Here is a 17,322-nt window from a genome sequence, read left to right as displayed (position 1 = left end):
ATTCCAAAATCAGCCAGTACTTCTATAGTTTACATATCATCTAACTTTTGCAATTATTTGAAGTGCAATCAAAGAAACAACATAAAATATTTTGTTCAAGAAATTATCTTGGGCAATAGAACTTTTAATGTATGACTCTTAGAAATAATCAATACAGTTTACTGCTTAAAAGATCAGAGCTTTAAGTCATCATCAAAAGTTATTTTTTTTAAGTATGCAATTAGTTATTGTCTACTTCAAATATTGAGTCAGCATCCCTGTGATGCCTCACAGCACCTTTAACAGTTGTTTCCCATCACTTTCAAATTAAAAAATGAGTTAGTAAGGGTAGTAACGATTCATCAGTCATACATAAAAGAAAAAAAAGCAAAAGCCATTCTTACCTGTGCTTCCCCAAGGTCATTATTTACCACAGTGAAGTTTAGTCCAAGTTCTTCCACATCTCCTTCATAGCTCTTCAGAAAAAGCAGATTTTTGTACATTTCTGGATCCAGTGAAGCTAAATGATGGATGTCAACATCAGCACTTGTCCCCAGTAATTTTGAGAGGAAAAAACTAGCAAATGGCAGCTCGACCAGCATATTTTCATAGAGAGCCTGAAAAACAAAGCAATTAAAAGCACATTAGATTTTATTGTTGTACATGCAGGAATTCTGAAGGCTATTGTGTTTTTCCCAACTTTTTGGTAATTTCTTTTTAATTTGGTGCCTGAATAGGATCTTCTCATATAGCAACAGCCCACGTATTGCATGAATTTAAAAATATTCATCAAGTTTGAAATTCAGATATTCTTGTTAAATAGCAAGCTCCCAAATTTTACAAATTAAGTAAAATCTTGGTGATTTTAAAAGGTAAGGTCATTGGTCATCTGTCATTAATCTTCTTGTCCGAAGTACGATAGCAAAGAGGAAGTACATCAATTGCATAGATTGGCAAGAAAAGCAAAGTTTGCTAAAGGATAATGCAACTGCATCAAGAACGTCTTCCAGAAAAAAGTTAGCATCCCTACCTCCATTAGCATCGCCACAAGCAATACTTCTCCATTCGTATCAATTGCTACATGTAAAACAGTCTGCCCCTTAAAAATAACTATGTAAAACCAGTACCTTTTAAACTAATCCAAATAAACTATTTCTCTTGCATGTCATGCAGATTCATTATTGCATACTTTTGGTGAATTCTACTGTTTAATGAATCATCAGACCATCCTAATTTCCAAGCCAAGAGCTTACCAGCTATGACTGTATCATATGTTCAGTCTTTCCTATACCTAACACTGTTACACACCTGTCGAAAGATTACTGAACCAAAAATGAGCCTGACCCGAATATACAGCACTCATAAAAAAAAAAAAAGTATTTTTACTGAGTTCCCTCAAGATTTTTCAAAAAATGCGGAAAACTCCAGCAATACCACTCTCAGTTGATCTACTGTACGACCACATTTCAATGTAACACAAAGCAACTTTGTGTATTTTTCATACAATAAGTAACAACTTCTTGTTGATTGAAAAAAAAAAATTACTTATGGTGGCTCTCAAAAGGAGAGATGGAAACTTCAGAACTAGAAAGCATGACATCATTTAGAGAAAGCCTACATGAATAAAGGAAAAATAAAAGACTGTTGCTTTTAAAGAAAACGTGCTGTTTGTTTGCCACATCAGCATCTCTAACAATGACAACCAAGTCTTTATGGTATCATCAATATCACTGCCAAGCTGATCAGAAAAGGCATCATCAACATAACGTTATTGTTTGTTCTCTTTTTACTCTTTAAGAGCAGTGTTTTGGCATTACTTAATTCCTCCATAATCTGCTGCAAACTTAGAAAAGGAAGCACAATGAGAAGAAAAAAAAAAAGAAAAAAAAAGGAAGAAACGTAGCTGTAATCACTCAATGATATTCCAACAAAGACACTAAGAAAAATATACACAATTCCTTAAACTTCTGAAAGACCATTTCTATGAAGTGAGTTAAACCTTGCAGAAAGAATTGAGAATAACGAGTTCAAAGCCAAAGGGTGCATTATATTTAGAGCTGTATGATTTATTCAAGGTGTAGAAGTCGAAATCCTCATTTGTATAGTTGACTTTAAAAGCAAACTAGAGGGATAAATCATTAATTTGCAATGTATAAGGTCAGTGTTTGCTGTTCCTGCATTAGTAACAATAAAGCCATTGTAATTCCTTAAATATATCAAAGCTACCCGAATTTAAAATGGAATTCCATCTATGACTCATAAAATGTAAATGTAGAGGTGTAATTTTTTACACAAGGCAGGTTTAAGCCTTTAGAGCATTTAATATACAAGGACTAATAAATGATAGCACTAAAAACTATGATCACATCAGCTAAATGGATTATAAATTAAATTTCCATAATGTATGCAACTGAAATACAAATGTAGACATAAATCAAGGTATTTTCTAAACACAGGTTAATTACACAAATTCAAAACCTGTCTATTTTTTATGCAAAATAATCCACTTAGCATTTTTCAAACTGGTCTTAAGTCTTAGCCACTTGCAACACTTGATCCCAGAAGCCTATCAATAATTCCTTGTCAGGGAAAAACAGCAATAGGTATATTGAAGAAACTTGTATGTTATTTTTCAAGTGTCTGTCTTTTATGAGTGTTTATTGCTAGAAATTGTGCCAAAATGATTTGAAATAAAAAGGATTAATTATAGTAGAAGCTTTTTAATATAAGTGAGTGCAGCTGCAATGCAATTAATGCAAATTGTGACGCTATCAGGAAAATAAATGTGAACAACATCACTGGCTATTTCTGTTTGCTGCCAAATAACTTCAGTAATTTACTACATTAAGAATCAATAAAAAAATAATGCATTTCAAATGCATCACTATTAATCTTCAGGTAGTTCCAAAGTGAACATTTATAACTTCATCTAAAAACTATATAAAGCATTTTTAAATAAACTAAATTGTGCAACTTGAGAATAACTTTAATTATTCTTTCCTCTCTCAGCTAAGTGATAGCAGTATTAAAGTATTTTTGGAAACAGACAAACAGTAGTGGTTTAATTAGTTTGAAAGTCAAGCTGTCCTAATGAATGAAAAAAATGCACTCAAACTGTGGTGAATAAAATAATTATAAACTTTTTGTTTCAAAGATGTGAATTACACCGTTACAGCTCCAGCACTGTGCAGAGATGCTGAGAAACGCTGTGTACAATTGAATATGACTAAATAAACTGAAACTTTATTTTTCAGTCTCCATCTAACTAACTGCCCTGTCCCTAACTTCTCAGTCAGCACAAGCTGCCTGTTGCTGCCACCCATTCCTGCCAGAGCAACGACACAGATCAGCTTGCTCATTCAACTGGGTTTGTTTGCCAAGTAGAGGAGTCGTATAGCGGAGGTTGCACGAGCACTGCAACGTGATGAATAAGGTTCAAAATTTGCAGATTATTTGTGTTGTGCTTAGTTTGGGGTGTTGGGTTGGAGTGGGTGCTGGTGGACATAGCACGGACACTGAAGTTGAGCTTGCTTTCAAATCCAAGTCAGATGCAGCTCACAGCTATGGCTGAAACCAGGTAGGACCCGCAAGACCATCTGTTTCAATGGAAGCACAGCCTTAGAGCAGTGAGTTTTCCATGGAAGTCCACCCTGACGGGTATTTTTCTTACTGCAGCTAATCTAATGGCCAAAAGGGAAGATTCGCTCCTCTCTATTCCCTTAGTGAAGTGTCTTGGGGAGCTATAAGTAACCCAATTTTAAGCTTAGTTTTCTGCCCATTGAACTCTCTGAACTGTCCTTCTGCAACAGCAACATAAAGGAGGCAGGAGCCAGCACCACTGAGAGGCAAGGGAATGCTGACCCCCTCTTACAGAGGTAACCAGCTGTCAGATTAATTAGCTGCAATATGAAGCTGCACCGTTAGAATATACTTATATATGTACTTTAATACAATATAAGGTCATGCTCTCTGCACAGAGGTGGTCCTCTTTTTTGCTCCAGCAGACAGCAAACAACTTTGATGGAAGAAACTGGCTTGCCCTTGGAGGGAGGTAACTTCTGTTTGACTGTAAGTCAGAAGTTCCTGTTCACACACTGCTTCAAGAGATCAAAGCCAGCAAGCTTAACCAATATATTTTTTTAAAACTAATCTCCTTCAAACTTGAAGTACTCTCCCCCTTTGGCAAGTTTCCTTTAACTCTTACGGTCATCCTATGGGACCGATGCCATTCTATGATGAATTCTGAGAGTTCACGTTCCCAACTTTGCTATCTAACGAGCCCCTGACTTGACTATATTGCCTCTGTCCTGAAGTCCCATAAACTGCAATTGACATAAAGCAAAAAGTCCATGCACAAAGTCATGAAAGGAGCACCTGATGGTCAAATATGACATTAGAATTCTAGCTTCTAACATTTAGATGGGGGAGAACAAACACCTTAACAGAGCCTCCTTGAAAGCCTGGGAGTATTAGAATTCCACTTTCACCAAAGTGTAATTTGCAGATGGCAGCCTGGGGTGAGAGGTTGGTCTGAAGCAGAGACAGGGATGTCTACATCAAGGGCAGTCACACAAGCATCACAAGGGTGACAGGTTCCCAGTAGCTAAAAGGTTATTTCTGCTGAAAGGGCCACCCTGGGTTTCCCAGCGCTATTTCAAACTCTTTAGGGAAAGTTGTGACATCTCTAGATAACTATTAAAATAAGTTTAAAACTTCTGAAACAACTAAACAAAACAAAGCAAACAGATCCGGTTTTCAGTAACAGATTATTTTTGGTACTCTTCACCATAGTGTTTTCCTAGTTATCTCAAGATATCTTAGGTAAGAGCTCTTCAGGAAAAAAAGGCTTTGTGCCATGTTTTAAAACTGGACAAAATTTAAGCTAGTCTAGTCATTTTGGACAAATTAGTTATATATAGTAGAGGTTACAAGAGCATTACAACATGCTGAATAAGGTTCAAATTGTATAAACAAATTCACAGATGAACCAACTAAACTTCCCTGACTGTGAGGCAGCTTTAGTGCCTTTACTTACACTTTCAGGTCTAGAATTAATTATCTCATTTATTATTTCAACTAAAATCTTTCTTAAGAAAAATAATTAATCAGCCATTGCTCCTACTTTCCATTAATCCTTTACAACCCAGAACTGTATTTTAAAACCTAAACAATGCTAAAGTCATACCCCTAGAAAGACACATGGCTTATGGGCCAAGGCAGTAAATGACTGGGTTTAAATTCAGTTATTTCCCTAATCAGCCCCCAAGACCATAACCCTTTCTATTTCAGTCATTTTAAACAGTTACTATTAAATAATACTTAGCACTTACAGAGTGCAATAGATCTTCAAAGCTGTACAGAACCATTAATAAAAATGATAGAAAAATAGCAAAACCATTAGAACTTCCTTCTACCTTATTATTTATATCCTTGAAATAACTCATCACACTCACAAAGCTTTTGGAGCCAGCAAAGCCTTTTCTACCCTAATGAAAAGGATAAAACTAAAAATGTAAGTTACATTAAAATTAACATGTACTCGTATTTTTGAGGCATTTTTTAATCTAGCATTTAGTAATTTTAAGATAAAATAATTTCTTACAGATATACTTAATAATGTGCTTTAAAGTGAGGAAAACCAAATTGACAATGTTCCTAATACCAATATGATAAAATAAAACTAATTCTATCAGGTGGGTGTTGCAATGCAGTACGTCTGCTACCTGCTAGCTTTAAGTCATTGTTTCTCAGTTCCCTCAGTTCTACAAAAGCAGAGACCTCTAGATGCATTCCTATCACCATAGTAATGGGAAGTCTCGTACAACAGCTTCCCTATATGACTGCAAAAATTCATGGTGCGCTTTCTGTTCAAATACTGGATGCCATTTCTGTCTTTTAAAAAAGTAGGAATCCGAAATTCCACAGCTAGATGCCTGCAATTAGACTACTGAGAGCGCTTTATTAATACTCCTTGTGGAAGTGCTAGTATCCTCCAAGTTAAATTTTTTTTTTATTCTTTTTTTTCTTTTCAGAAAAAAGAAAGCCTTTTGTAAATTGGTTTTACTTCTGATTTCCCACTCACTGGGAATTTGAAGGGCAGTATGTACAAGTTCATAGAAATTTGGAGATTTGGGGTAGGAAGGCTCCGATGCGAAGGGCCTGCGCCTGTCAAATCTGGCGCAGTCAGTGCAAATACTTGAACTGGCTGCAAGCGTGTGATAAGCACAAAACGAACTCATGACTGACTTGTGAACACATCACCATAAAAATGTAGGGATGTATCTCCAAAGACTCCATTGGAGCATATCAAGTATAATGACCTTGAGTTAAATTTAAAAATGGAAAGTCATGCTAGTATTTTTACTCTAAGAACTCAGGACATACAGAATTTTGTTACAAGAATTTTTATTACAAAAACAGAGTGCTTCAGAAATGTTGCAGAAAACCACCATTCCATCTGCTTGGTACTTTCTTTCTGTTTTAATAGGAACAGTTATCTCTGTAACTTACACCATATAAGTGATATAAATCGCTGTCAATGTCATTTGGGAGGTTTTGAGGGGCAGGAGAGAGGGAAGGACTAGAGGTACCTGTGGATGCAAAGGATAACAGATAGTTGTCATGCACTACTGAAGCTCCAGTAAAGGCTTAATAGATTTTTCTTGTCTCAAATTTAAACATAATTTAGTGAGAACTGAAGATAAAGGAGGACATCTCCTCCTTATTCTAATCTTCTGAAAAAACAAAACATTTACTACTATACAACTAACCTCTGGATATGCTTCTAAGATAAATCTGTATTTTAATAGCTGCGAAATTAGTCATTTTTGAAGACAGTTCAAATAGAATAAAGAATTTCAGTAAATATTCCAAACCTAATTGATGGAAATGGACGTAGGTGTTCCCAACTGTGAAAAAAGATCAGGATACCATTACCACACTCTCTTAACTGTTTATTTATTCCCTGTCTAGGAACCTGATTTAGAGGCAATAAAATGCAATCAGTACACAAACCAGAAGCAGGAATCATCTGCTAATGGAACTTTTAATTGAGGAGTGACCACTGACATGAGGTAATTCTTTCCATGCAGAACTCCTTGCAGAGACCTCTATGCACTTTATCACGGTAAACAATCACTAACATATGCATTAAAGAAAATTTAAATACATTATGACCCAATAAATATCGCAATCCATCAATACACACTTTTCCTTCCTAAAGATTTAGAGTTAAAATACCACATTTCAGTAGTCTTTTAGTGGTAGACATATATTTACAGGGTTAGTACTAACATAGCTATTTGTAATCAAAAGATAATTGGTTATGTTAAATGAACCAGTACACAAAGGAATTGTCAGGCTGAATAACAGTGTCAGAAAATATATACAGATTAGTTTACATCTACATTCATAAATCTTGAAATAACTTCCATAAGGTATCAATTTCACTCTCTTATGATTGTGTTTCTGCACTCTAAGTGCATAATTAAAAGAGCACGCCACGTTACATGGTAAATTCCATTTTGATTCCATTTCAGATGATTCAGGATTTTCGGAGACAAACAGCTAACTTGCTTTTAAGCAAAACGCTGAGTCTACAAAATCATGTGCAGGGTAACTGATATTAATAAAACAAAAAAAAATTATACAAATTACCTGCTCTTTGTATCAACATCAGTAATTCCATACCTACCTTTGTAGGTACTAGTAGTATCAATTGCGGCTGCAGCACAAATCAATTAAGAGTGCACTGATTTAGCCAAGCTAAAGTGGATCTTAATTAAATGGACAATAAGCAAAGGGAAAGGGTAGTCTAAAAATCAGAAGGGGAAAAAAAAAGTCCAACAAAAAAACCCTTCAACAGTCAGAGAACCAGGAAGAGCAGCAGCGCAATGCATGATGCACCAGCCTATCGAATAGTCGACTACACAAACCCCAGTTCTTCTCGTTGTAGCGTTTTCTTGCTTTGTTTTCTCTCTATAAGCTTTTGGTGCAAAAGGGGCACACAAATATGTTATCAGAAACATTTTGCTTGAAGGTTTTAACTCCGTATGTGCAGTTTATTAATGATTTAAGAGTTTAGGAACTGATCCAGATCTTGCTGTGAAAAGACTCCCACTAATTCAATCCACTTTAGATAAGGCCCCAGGATGATTAAGAACTACTTTAGTTTTTCTGCAAAATGGATACTGTAGACACCAGTAATCTTAGAATTGTACCTTCCAGCCAGGAATAATATCTCAAACAACAAATGATCTATCACAGCTCTATTCAAAGTTACAAACTGGAATGACAAGGCACACTCTCTAAGATATAGAAAAATAATCTAATCAATAATTAACGGTCACATATTCACTACTAGGGTAATAAAATTTGTATTTGTTCTACTATTACCTTGCTAATGTTTCATTTTACAACTTTTTTTGCAATTAAGTATGTTTAACAACATTTAGATGTGTGCACAGAGCAGTCTTATATTTTAAATCAGTACAGTAACGTACAAAAAGTCATATGAAAATAAACAACTTAAACCGTCATCAATAAAATATTCATAATAATATTATATAATATAATATTCAGTGTTTTCCAAGGACTACAGATTCTATTGCTTAAGAAAAGAGACTTAAAAATGTATTTCGAAGATAGTGTATAAGTGCTTCAGCAACATGAACGCATGACTCACTAGTGCTCTTCGATATGCTGGAATAAGAGAAGAGAAATGGAGATGGCTGAATTCCGTATAATCAAAAACGCTGAGTGTATTAGACAAAAATCTCTAGTGTCAGAAAGCCACTTTTTAAGGGTGCAAAGACAATCATTGCAAAACTTAATACATGCCAGAACTAGCAGGTTGACATCAAAAAGGAAGAAGAGGAAATAATAAAAGTTATCACTCTAATCTTTCTATGGACTTCCTGCCATATTCTTAAACTAATGCTAATATTTCATGAAATCTAAGTACATTATCATAAGAATTATCTACTTGAAGTCAAATAACTCCAAATGCAAAGAATATCTTTTTCCACAATGTCTGTCACATTAATAATAAATGCAAATGTTAGCTGGAAATGGAGACAGATAATATGGTACAAAAATCAGAGATAAGGTCTCAACATGGTGAAGTTCAGGTTTTAATTCTCTATCTGCTACTTTTCTACCGATCGCTGTTTTGGCTGAAATGGTTAACCATTGTTTCCCTCTTTCCAGATTTACAGCAGACCATTCAAGAATCAGCACAGAGAAAATCCTCACTTGAGATTCTCAGGTGTTGCTTCCAAACTTCCCTTCTCTGGCTACATTGCTCAACATTTTGGAGGCCTGCCAGGGTGACAACCTTTGTGGTGTTGTGAGCCAAGTCCACAACACTGCCAAAGCTGCAGCAGGAAGGTCCGCACGTGGAAAGATTGTTAGCGCTGAGAGAACTACTGCATGTGGTAAGGAAGCCTGGGACTCAGAAAGTCACTGCTGTGCTTCCAGTGGGGGAAACAGCAAGGGTCCGGTTTCAAATCCCGGCAGCGGTGTGAGGCTGCTGCCAGAGCTGTGCAGCTTTTACTGAACCAAGCACCGAGCTTTTACTTTTAAGGAAGAGAAAGGAAAAAGCCTAAAAGCTACCAATGTTAAAATAATATTTACATTACAGAGTAAAGTCACTGAAAGTTGAGAAATGTAAACCTTGGAAGTGTTTGAGTAGCTGTTGTTTAAGCAAACTCACTTCTGCTTTTTTTAAAGCATGATTTCAGGCAACATATGCAATTACATGATGACATGGTATTATCTCTACAAGATGTTTTGCTCATCAGTGATCAGTAGGAGTTGCATGGACAGCCACGCAGTTTGCATAGCATTTAGATTTCAATTTCTTCACTAACTACAAAAATACACCCCAAACAGTCAATTATTTATCTAGGGTTAAAATAATTTAGATACACCTTTTTTAAATCTAAGCTTTAAATTTTCAGATGTTTCTACTTCTGAACTGAGTAATCAACACAGAAGATGTCAAGCTGTTAGAAACTTCCCGAGAAGAAAAACTGAATTAGGTGTAAATCCTACGGTACTGAGAGTTAAATGTATTTGGATATTAGTATGAAATGGTTACCAAGAGACAGAGAATTTCTATAAATTATTATATTTTAATGTATTTGTTTTCTGATAACATGGAAACTTCTTACGTGAGAGTTTTTGGTAGCAGCACTCTTTACATACTGGTTTCCACAAATAAGAAATTGCTGTGGATGCCTGATTGCTTCCTTTGCATTATATCTATTTTGTTTACAAAGGGGCTTTTAATAATCCACTATTGCTCTCAAATAACCCTGTGCAAAGCATAAAATGGACACATTTTTGAAAATGGATGAGTGAGTATTCAATAACGTAACCAAGATCACAATACTGGCAGGTTTTGAATAGTATGGTCGTGCCTTATCTTTCTGTTTAATTCATCAAGTCTCTAAATACACTCCTAAAAAGGTGTCTGTGCACCTGGGCAGGGGTAATTATTAAGTAACACTGTCAATTCTTACCTTATGTAAATACACTGCAAATACAGAAACAATTTATGCTTTCAAAATGTTAAATAATAGATCCTCTGATTTTAAAAAGACAAAACCAAAACTATACTTGTAGCACACTATGGGAGATTAAACACATTTTGCAACTTCTGCCTTTATGCTAATATTTGAAATCCAATTACAGAAGGCAATGTGTTGTTCTGACAGAGGAAATTAAAGATTAAAAAATTACAATTTTTTTTTAAATAATGTTTCAAACTTCCCCTTGACAATTGAGCCCTGCCTCATTCCTAGGTAAACATTTGTGGAGTAACTTCCTCACAATACCACAGCAGTATTTGCTTCCCCACTCCAAAAATATATAGATGTAGAAAGAAAATGAAGCCTTGGATATGTAACATCGGTCGTAATTACACACTATTGTATTAGTACTGAATCCATCTCCCATTAAGAGCGGGAACATCCTTCAAAGATTATTTTATTGAAATGGCTGATTTGAAATTTTCATTATTTACTAAGTCTGGATATTGCAATAGCTAGGATGCATTAGCAGTGAATTTGCCTACAAAGTGGCAGTTTAATCTAAATCAACTCTAGAGAACAGCACTCTGTTTTGACAACTCGAGTTTGCCAACAACATCCTCTTAAACCGCTTCCAACTACACTAAAAGGACATCCAACTAGATGTTAAATCTCACTGCAAGTCAGCAGGATTTTAGCCTCCAAAATAATTCAGGCAGTAAAATGGGACTTTTACATCTTAAATACCTTCTGTTTTAGACAGCTGAGTAGCAATCAATACATTTTTTCTGAAGTGGAATTTGTATTCCAAACTTTGTTTCACAATTATTAGCAAAAATTATTTCAAGGGTTAGAAGGAAATAGCCTCGGTACTAAACCTGACCATAAAAGAAAACTGAATGTAATGGATGTTTGTAATGTTTTCCCTCTTTTTTTTCTCCGCCCTACCTTCATTCTTCATCTAGCTCAACAAGTATTAGTCTTTGAACATTCACTCACAACACCAAAAATATCAAGCACTAAAACTCAAGAAAGATACAAGATATAGGAAAACCGAAGCAGAATAAGTAAAAGTTAATTTGCATATGGCTCTTAAGTATGGTAAATGCTCATAGCAAATTTTAAATGCTAGCAAGTATTATATACCTCATGCAAATAGAAACTGTTTTTTTCTGAAAATGATGAAAATATCACTGCAGTCAAATTCCAGAAAGCTCCAGGTTAAAAACCACCATAAGCAGAGCAGTTCTATCGGCTTCGATCAACTTAACTTCAAGCAAGAGGTTAAACACAGAAGTAGACATACGCGCGCTTTGCTTAACTGGCAAGTCAGGCTATCTCAAATTCTCTGTACTTCTCAAGTATGTAACTTATTAAAATGAACCAGAAATTTGTGTGATTTGAGGAAATAATGTTCAAATTCAACATCTGAAAGTTATTTTACCTCGATTCTAGAAAAATCATCATTTTTCCCCACCTACCCCAATCTAAAAAGAAAAAAACGTTACTGAATAATTTCAGTACTGCTAAAGCTTTATATCATACAACACTGTTTTTACCTTTCCAAGCATTCTTCCAAGAAAGTAGTAATGTCGGGCGTAAGAGTCTCCAACGAGCATCTGTGCAGCAGGGTTAGGGTAAAGAAGTCCCTCATTGGTGGTCTTAAAAAATCCCTGATTAGGGTTAAATCCTGATTTAAGGAGTTCGTTCAGAAATTCTCTGAAAATTCCACCACCATCAATACCAGCTTCATCAAGACCATGCGCATTAAGTAAGTGAACACGAATGCGCTTTTTTAGGTCAGGTTCTGCAGAGAAAGGAGAGAGACAAACTCAAATACAACTATCTGCTTGAATTTTGTTTGGATAAAAACACATGTAACTACACATACAAACATACCCACACTAACTATATATAAAAAATTGAACTAGTAAATAGGACTGTAGCAAAAATGTGTTACTAGAATTTTGAAATACTCAGTATGTTAAACTCACTTTATACAAAGGATCTTGCTTTAAGAGTCATCAAAAAAATCGAGTGGAAAGACATTGGATAGGGGAAGAAAAAGAAATCTTACAAAATATTTTAAAGAGGCCCAAGAATAATTGTAAAATTCTATTTATAGAAAATATTGTGAATGCAAGGTTCAGCTTTGTCCTGTCTGAAGGAACCGTCAACACGCACTGCATTCCCTTAGAGGGGCTGACTGTTAAAGCTACACCATTAAATAATACTCTTTGAAGATGAACTCAGTATTTTTGACACTTTGGACTCACTGCTATGTCATGTAATTCCAGTGTGCAAGGTGTGGTAAAGATGGACACGTTCTGAAAGTAGGTATTCTGCTTGTTTCATAGAGTGCTGCTACCTGAGACAGCAAGCAGTATTTGGTCCTTGAACTATGTATACGTAACAGAGAAGGAGGACCTTTTACCTCAGTTCACTGAAGGCTTCCAAAGATCTAACCAAATACACAGCTTTTAACTGAACCCTTGCACTGACTGCACTTGCGTCCCAGCAAAGCAACCTGTAATAAACCAGTAACAATAAAACCTTCTACTGCTTCCATGTGCTACAAATGCACACATTATGGATGGACAGCTGATGTCCATGGAAGAATCTTCAGCACTTTGTAGAAACATAATTTCTGCTGAACCACTGAGTGTCTTACTCACACTCACCCATTAGCAAACGCCTCTACATCTACTAGTAACTTCCCATTCACAGTCAGCTAGTTTAAAAAATTACTTATTAGTTATTCATTCAAGTGAAATGCTCTTCTGCACCAAAATTCTACTGGCTGGAAATACAGGATGGCCATTTTTAGCCACAGGTGCTGCAATAGGTCACCATTCAAAACATGAAAACAGAATACACTTCCAGTGGCAAGAGAGACTCTCAAGCATACCAACATGCTTTGTCTGGAAATTCCCGAGATATTGAGCATTAGAGTTAAAACTTTTATATATGGAAAATGTTGCTTTAATGCTTTTGGAAACCTTACGAAGAAAATCAGTTATTTGTATCTTCCTCTGTGTACTGCCAACCAGATTCATAGCAAGGAGGGAAAAATGGTCCTAAAACAAATTCCCATGTCAAAATAGGTGACCAGGTAGAGGTGGACCCCAAGTTAGTGCAACCTCTGAAAAGAAGAGCTCAATTTTATAACTCAAACAGCAAGAATTAAACTAAGCTGTTACTGGAGTCCAGTGGAGGCTATTATGGAATATGAAAATTCCAATCACAGGAAAAAAAATAATTGAGAAATGTTTGCACATTATTAAGCATATGACAACCAAATAAAAATATAAACCCACAAGAACCAACCTAGTACATTTCTGCTATTCCAAGCTTGTTTTCTTAATGATGCCAGTTAAGGTACTATGGAAACATTAACTTTGAACAGCTCACTTCTCAGAGAATGTATACATGGTGTGTCATGCACACATGCAGAAAAACAGATTTTCGGACTTCAATGGCCAACTACCACTATGGCTTCTCTGTACCTGTAAACAAGACAGAAATCTTCACCTAGAGATTACTCCACGTCCATTGCTTGCTATAAGCTTATTTGATACTCCCTTGTCACTGTTTTATGAGTAATTTTCTTCCTAAGGAAGACATGTCACCACTGCTGCACGTGTCACCATTGCACCTTATGCAAACTGGCTTCTGTAACCTCCCAGCTGTGGTGATAACAGCTTTTTCTCATATGCCATGTGCTTCAGACGCCTGTATCATCTTGGCAGCCTTCTAGAGGACACATTCTTGTATGTTAATGTCTTTTTTTTTTGTACTGGGAAGCCCACAGCTGGACACAGTTAATTGGTGCTGAAACTGTGAGCTACGTTCTTGCTAATACAGCCCAGTATGCAGTTAGCTTTCATTTCATCAAGGGGAACTCTTTATTTGTCCAATGTGTTGTCCACTAAGCAGCCCAGAGTCCTTTACTGAAAACAGCTTTCTAGCCAGTCAGTGCTCAGTCTGTGCTGCCAGATGGAGTAATTACAGCCCAGGTAAAGGATTTTGCTTTGGTCTCTCATAAACTTCATGAGGTTTCAGTAAGCCCTTTTCTTCAGCCTGTTAAGGGCCGTCTGAGCAGTAACCTGACCTTTCAGTATATTGACTATTCTCCTCAATTTCACATTGCCTGTGACCTCGCTAAAGGTGGTGTACATGCCAGTACCCCAGACTGTCAGACTGTAGATTAAGTTTAGGAAACACGCATTCTAAAACTGCTTTCGTAGTTTAATAAAACTACAGTAAGTCAAAATGTAGTCTTCACAGAAAATGTGTTTCTCATTTAAAGCTACCTTCTTATTAAACAAATAAGTTGACTTGCCTGTTACTTGACATTGCATTATTCCAAAGCTTAAACTGCAGTGTCTGAATTGTATTTTCATACATTTGGGGGAGAGAGAGGGGGAATGCAACAGACTCAATTTTTTCTATATTCCAATTCCATTTCATCTTTCTCTTTTTAAGAAATCAGTTAATGACTCATACGAAACTCAGTACGATGAAACTATTCCCAACCACTAGGAAAGAGGCTGAACAAGTCAATTGCACATATAATACCCAGATGATTATACAGTGACACCTCCTGATTAGCTTTTAAAACCTTCCAAAACCAGGAGAACGTAATTTGTACTTAATTTAAAATTATTCTGAATGTACCTCTTTTAGATAGTTACAGCTTTAAACACAGGTATTGAAATACAAAATCCTGTTTATATATAGAATAGTATCTTTAACATTACCAGAGTAAAGGAAATTAAGAAAAGGAGTGATCTCCAGTAATTTCATACTGCCCAAGAATACCAACACCTCTTCTTCCTCTGTAAACTAAGCAGTTCTCCAGGAGGGAAATTACATGGCACAGCAGGTTAAGATTCACATGGCAAACCTCAAGTATTTGGCAAATATTCTTTTCATGTGCAAAAATACCTTATAACTAATAAGGACTTTATTTTGCCAGGTTTCACCTACATTGGAACTTTGGCTTCTAGAGCAGCTACTCTCACACAAATTCACATTAAAGGTATGATGTAAATCAACGTGGCAAATATATACTACTACGTACTATCACTACAAAGTGCACTGCATTATCTTTATCAGCCACACTGTACCTAGTAAATCTTGTGCAGTCTGGATATTTTTGTTGACATAGATTACCGAAGCAGGTAATATATAATAAACTACATAGATAAACATACAAAGTAGAGTTATTTGGACAAGTAAATGGGAAGAAAAGCCCCACAGAAGTAGGTTTAAACTAAGGAAGGGTGTGTTAAAGATAATAAGACTGCAATAATCAGAAAGAATGTGGATGAGCATTACTTTACGTAAAAACAAGGAAATTTAACTTTGTAAGAACTTTCACACCTCAGAGATTATATACTTTATCATCCTAGTCAAGTAAGGAAATACGTAACTATGTGGTAAGAATGGCTGAATGCTTTAAACAAGCGGATCAGAACTTAATTGTAAACCTACCATTTTCAGGAGAAAGTTTATCATAAGCATCTTCATAAATATAATTTCTTCTGATAGTCACATTAATTCCATCCAAAAATGGCCCATCTCCTTGAACTTCTTGTTTATCAGCATAGATCAGTCTTTGAAAAATCTGTTAAAATGAGCAAAAAAAGAGATCATATCATTGTGCAGACCTAAATATTCAATGAGAGATGGTTATTCACTACTATTACTATCCTTTGAGCTGCTTCTGGGCACTCACTTTCAAGTGATTTGTCTTCTCTCTCACTGAGCTGCAGGAACATAATACAGAGCCATATACCAGGGGAGGGAAGGAGAGGGGACAGACATGCAAAAAACATTTTCCGTGCTAAGATATCATCCTCAGTTCTTTTTACATAGAGGGGCACATCTACAGACATTGTGTCAGTTATTCCAGTTTCCCCTCCCTAGGTTTCACAGTTCTGCAACGCAAAGTATTCAAAAACAAAGGGAAAAGGTCACATGAGTATTTTGCGCACACAGAGGCAATCCTCAAAACTGCTAAGTCATTTTTTATAACACTTAGGAACATTCCCAGTAACAAGAAATTAGGTATCAGTTCTCCTCGCAGGAGCAGCAAACAAATAATTCAAAGCAAAACAGTGGATAGCACTACCACGTTAAACAACCACAGCATCACACCAATTCAAAACAAGAATGCAGCTGAAGTACAAATCAAACTTCACACATTGTCCCTTTGCAAGTCTTCCCAACAGGAACCTGTTACAGTTCACCTGAAGAGTAACTGTAGCTAATCATGTTTCTACACCAAGATGTAGCATGGGAGGGGGTTGCCTAAAGTATAACGCTGTTCAATATACCCTCAGTCCAGCGACTGTCCGTTTACTGCATCCTCTTGCATCTTTCCCATATTCAGTAAGCAGCCTAGCACATTTTCCAAGGGATGTAATCTCCCCATATCACAGACTGCTTTCTTAATCAGGAAGATTAAGTAAGAGTCTCCAGGGACATTTAAAAACAACAAATTTACCATGAAAGAGGAAAATCTGACAACAGCAGACAAAGCTAGAGTAAGGTCTCAAATCTACTGTTTCTATGGACAACTGTAGCTAGTGGAGGAAATAGTCTCCAAGGAGGAAGACTATAGGGTAGACAAAGCCAGATTCTTCCCTAGTGCACACAGGAGGAAGACAAGAGAAAACAGTCATAAACTGCAGAAAGAGAAATGCTGAATGAATCAAAAGAAAAATATCCATAATGAGAGCAACTAAGTATCGGAAGAGGTTACACGAAGAGTCTGCGAAATCTCCATCTTCGGAGATAGTCAAAT

At 36.1% G+C, this 17,322-nt stretch overlaps 1 protein-coding gene across 1 annotated transcript in view; it reads right to left on the bottom strand.

The window, feature by feature from the left end:
* The window catches only part of UBE3C (ubiquitin protein ligase E3C), an 81,980-nt gene that overhangs the window by 20,794 nt on the left and 43,864 nt on the right, over positions 1-17,322 (bottom strand). Inside the window, exons 17-19 of the mRNA XM_063324420.1 lie at positions 16,008-16,140; positions 12,071-12,318; positions 384-596 (exon numbers count right to left, since the gene is read on the bottom strand). Of these exons, the coding sequence (XP_063180490.1) occupies positions 384-596; positions 12,071-12,318; positions 16,008-16,140 (594 nt within the window). The remainder of the gene's footprint in view (positions 1-383; positions 597-12,070; positions 12,319-16,007; positions 16,141-17,322) is intronic.

The sequence above is a fragment of the Chroicocephalus ridibundus genome, chromosome 2 (genome assembly GCF_963924245.1).
Source record: "Chroicocephalus ridibundus chromosome 2, bChrRid1.1, whole genome shotgun sequence".
NCBI classification, from domain to species: domain Eukaryota; kingdom Metazoa; phylum Chordata; class Aves; order Charadriiformes; family Laridae; genus Chroicocephalus; species Chroicocephalus ridibundus.
The sequence above is the reverse complement of the archived record's forward strand: the minus strand, read 5'-3'. Positions and strand labels throughout refer to the sequence as shown.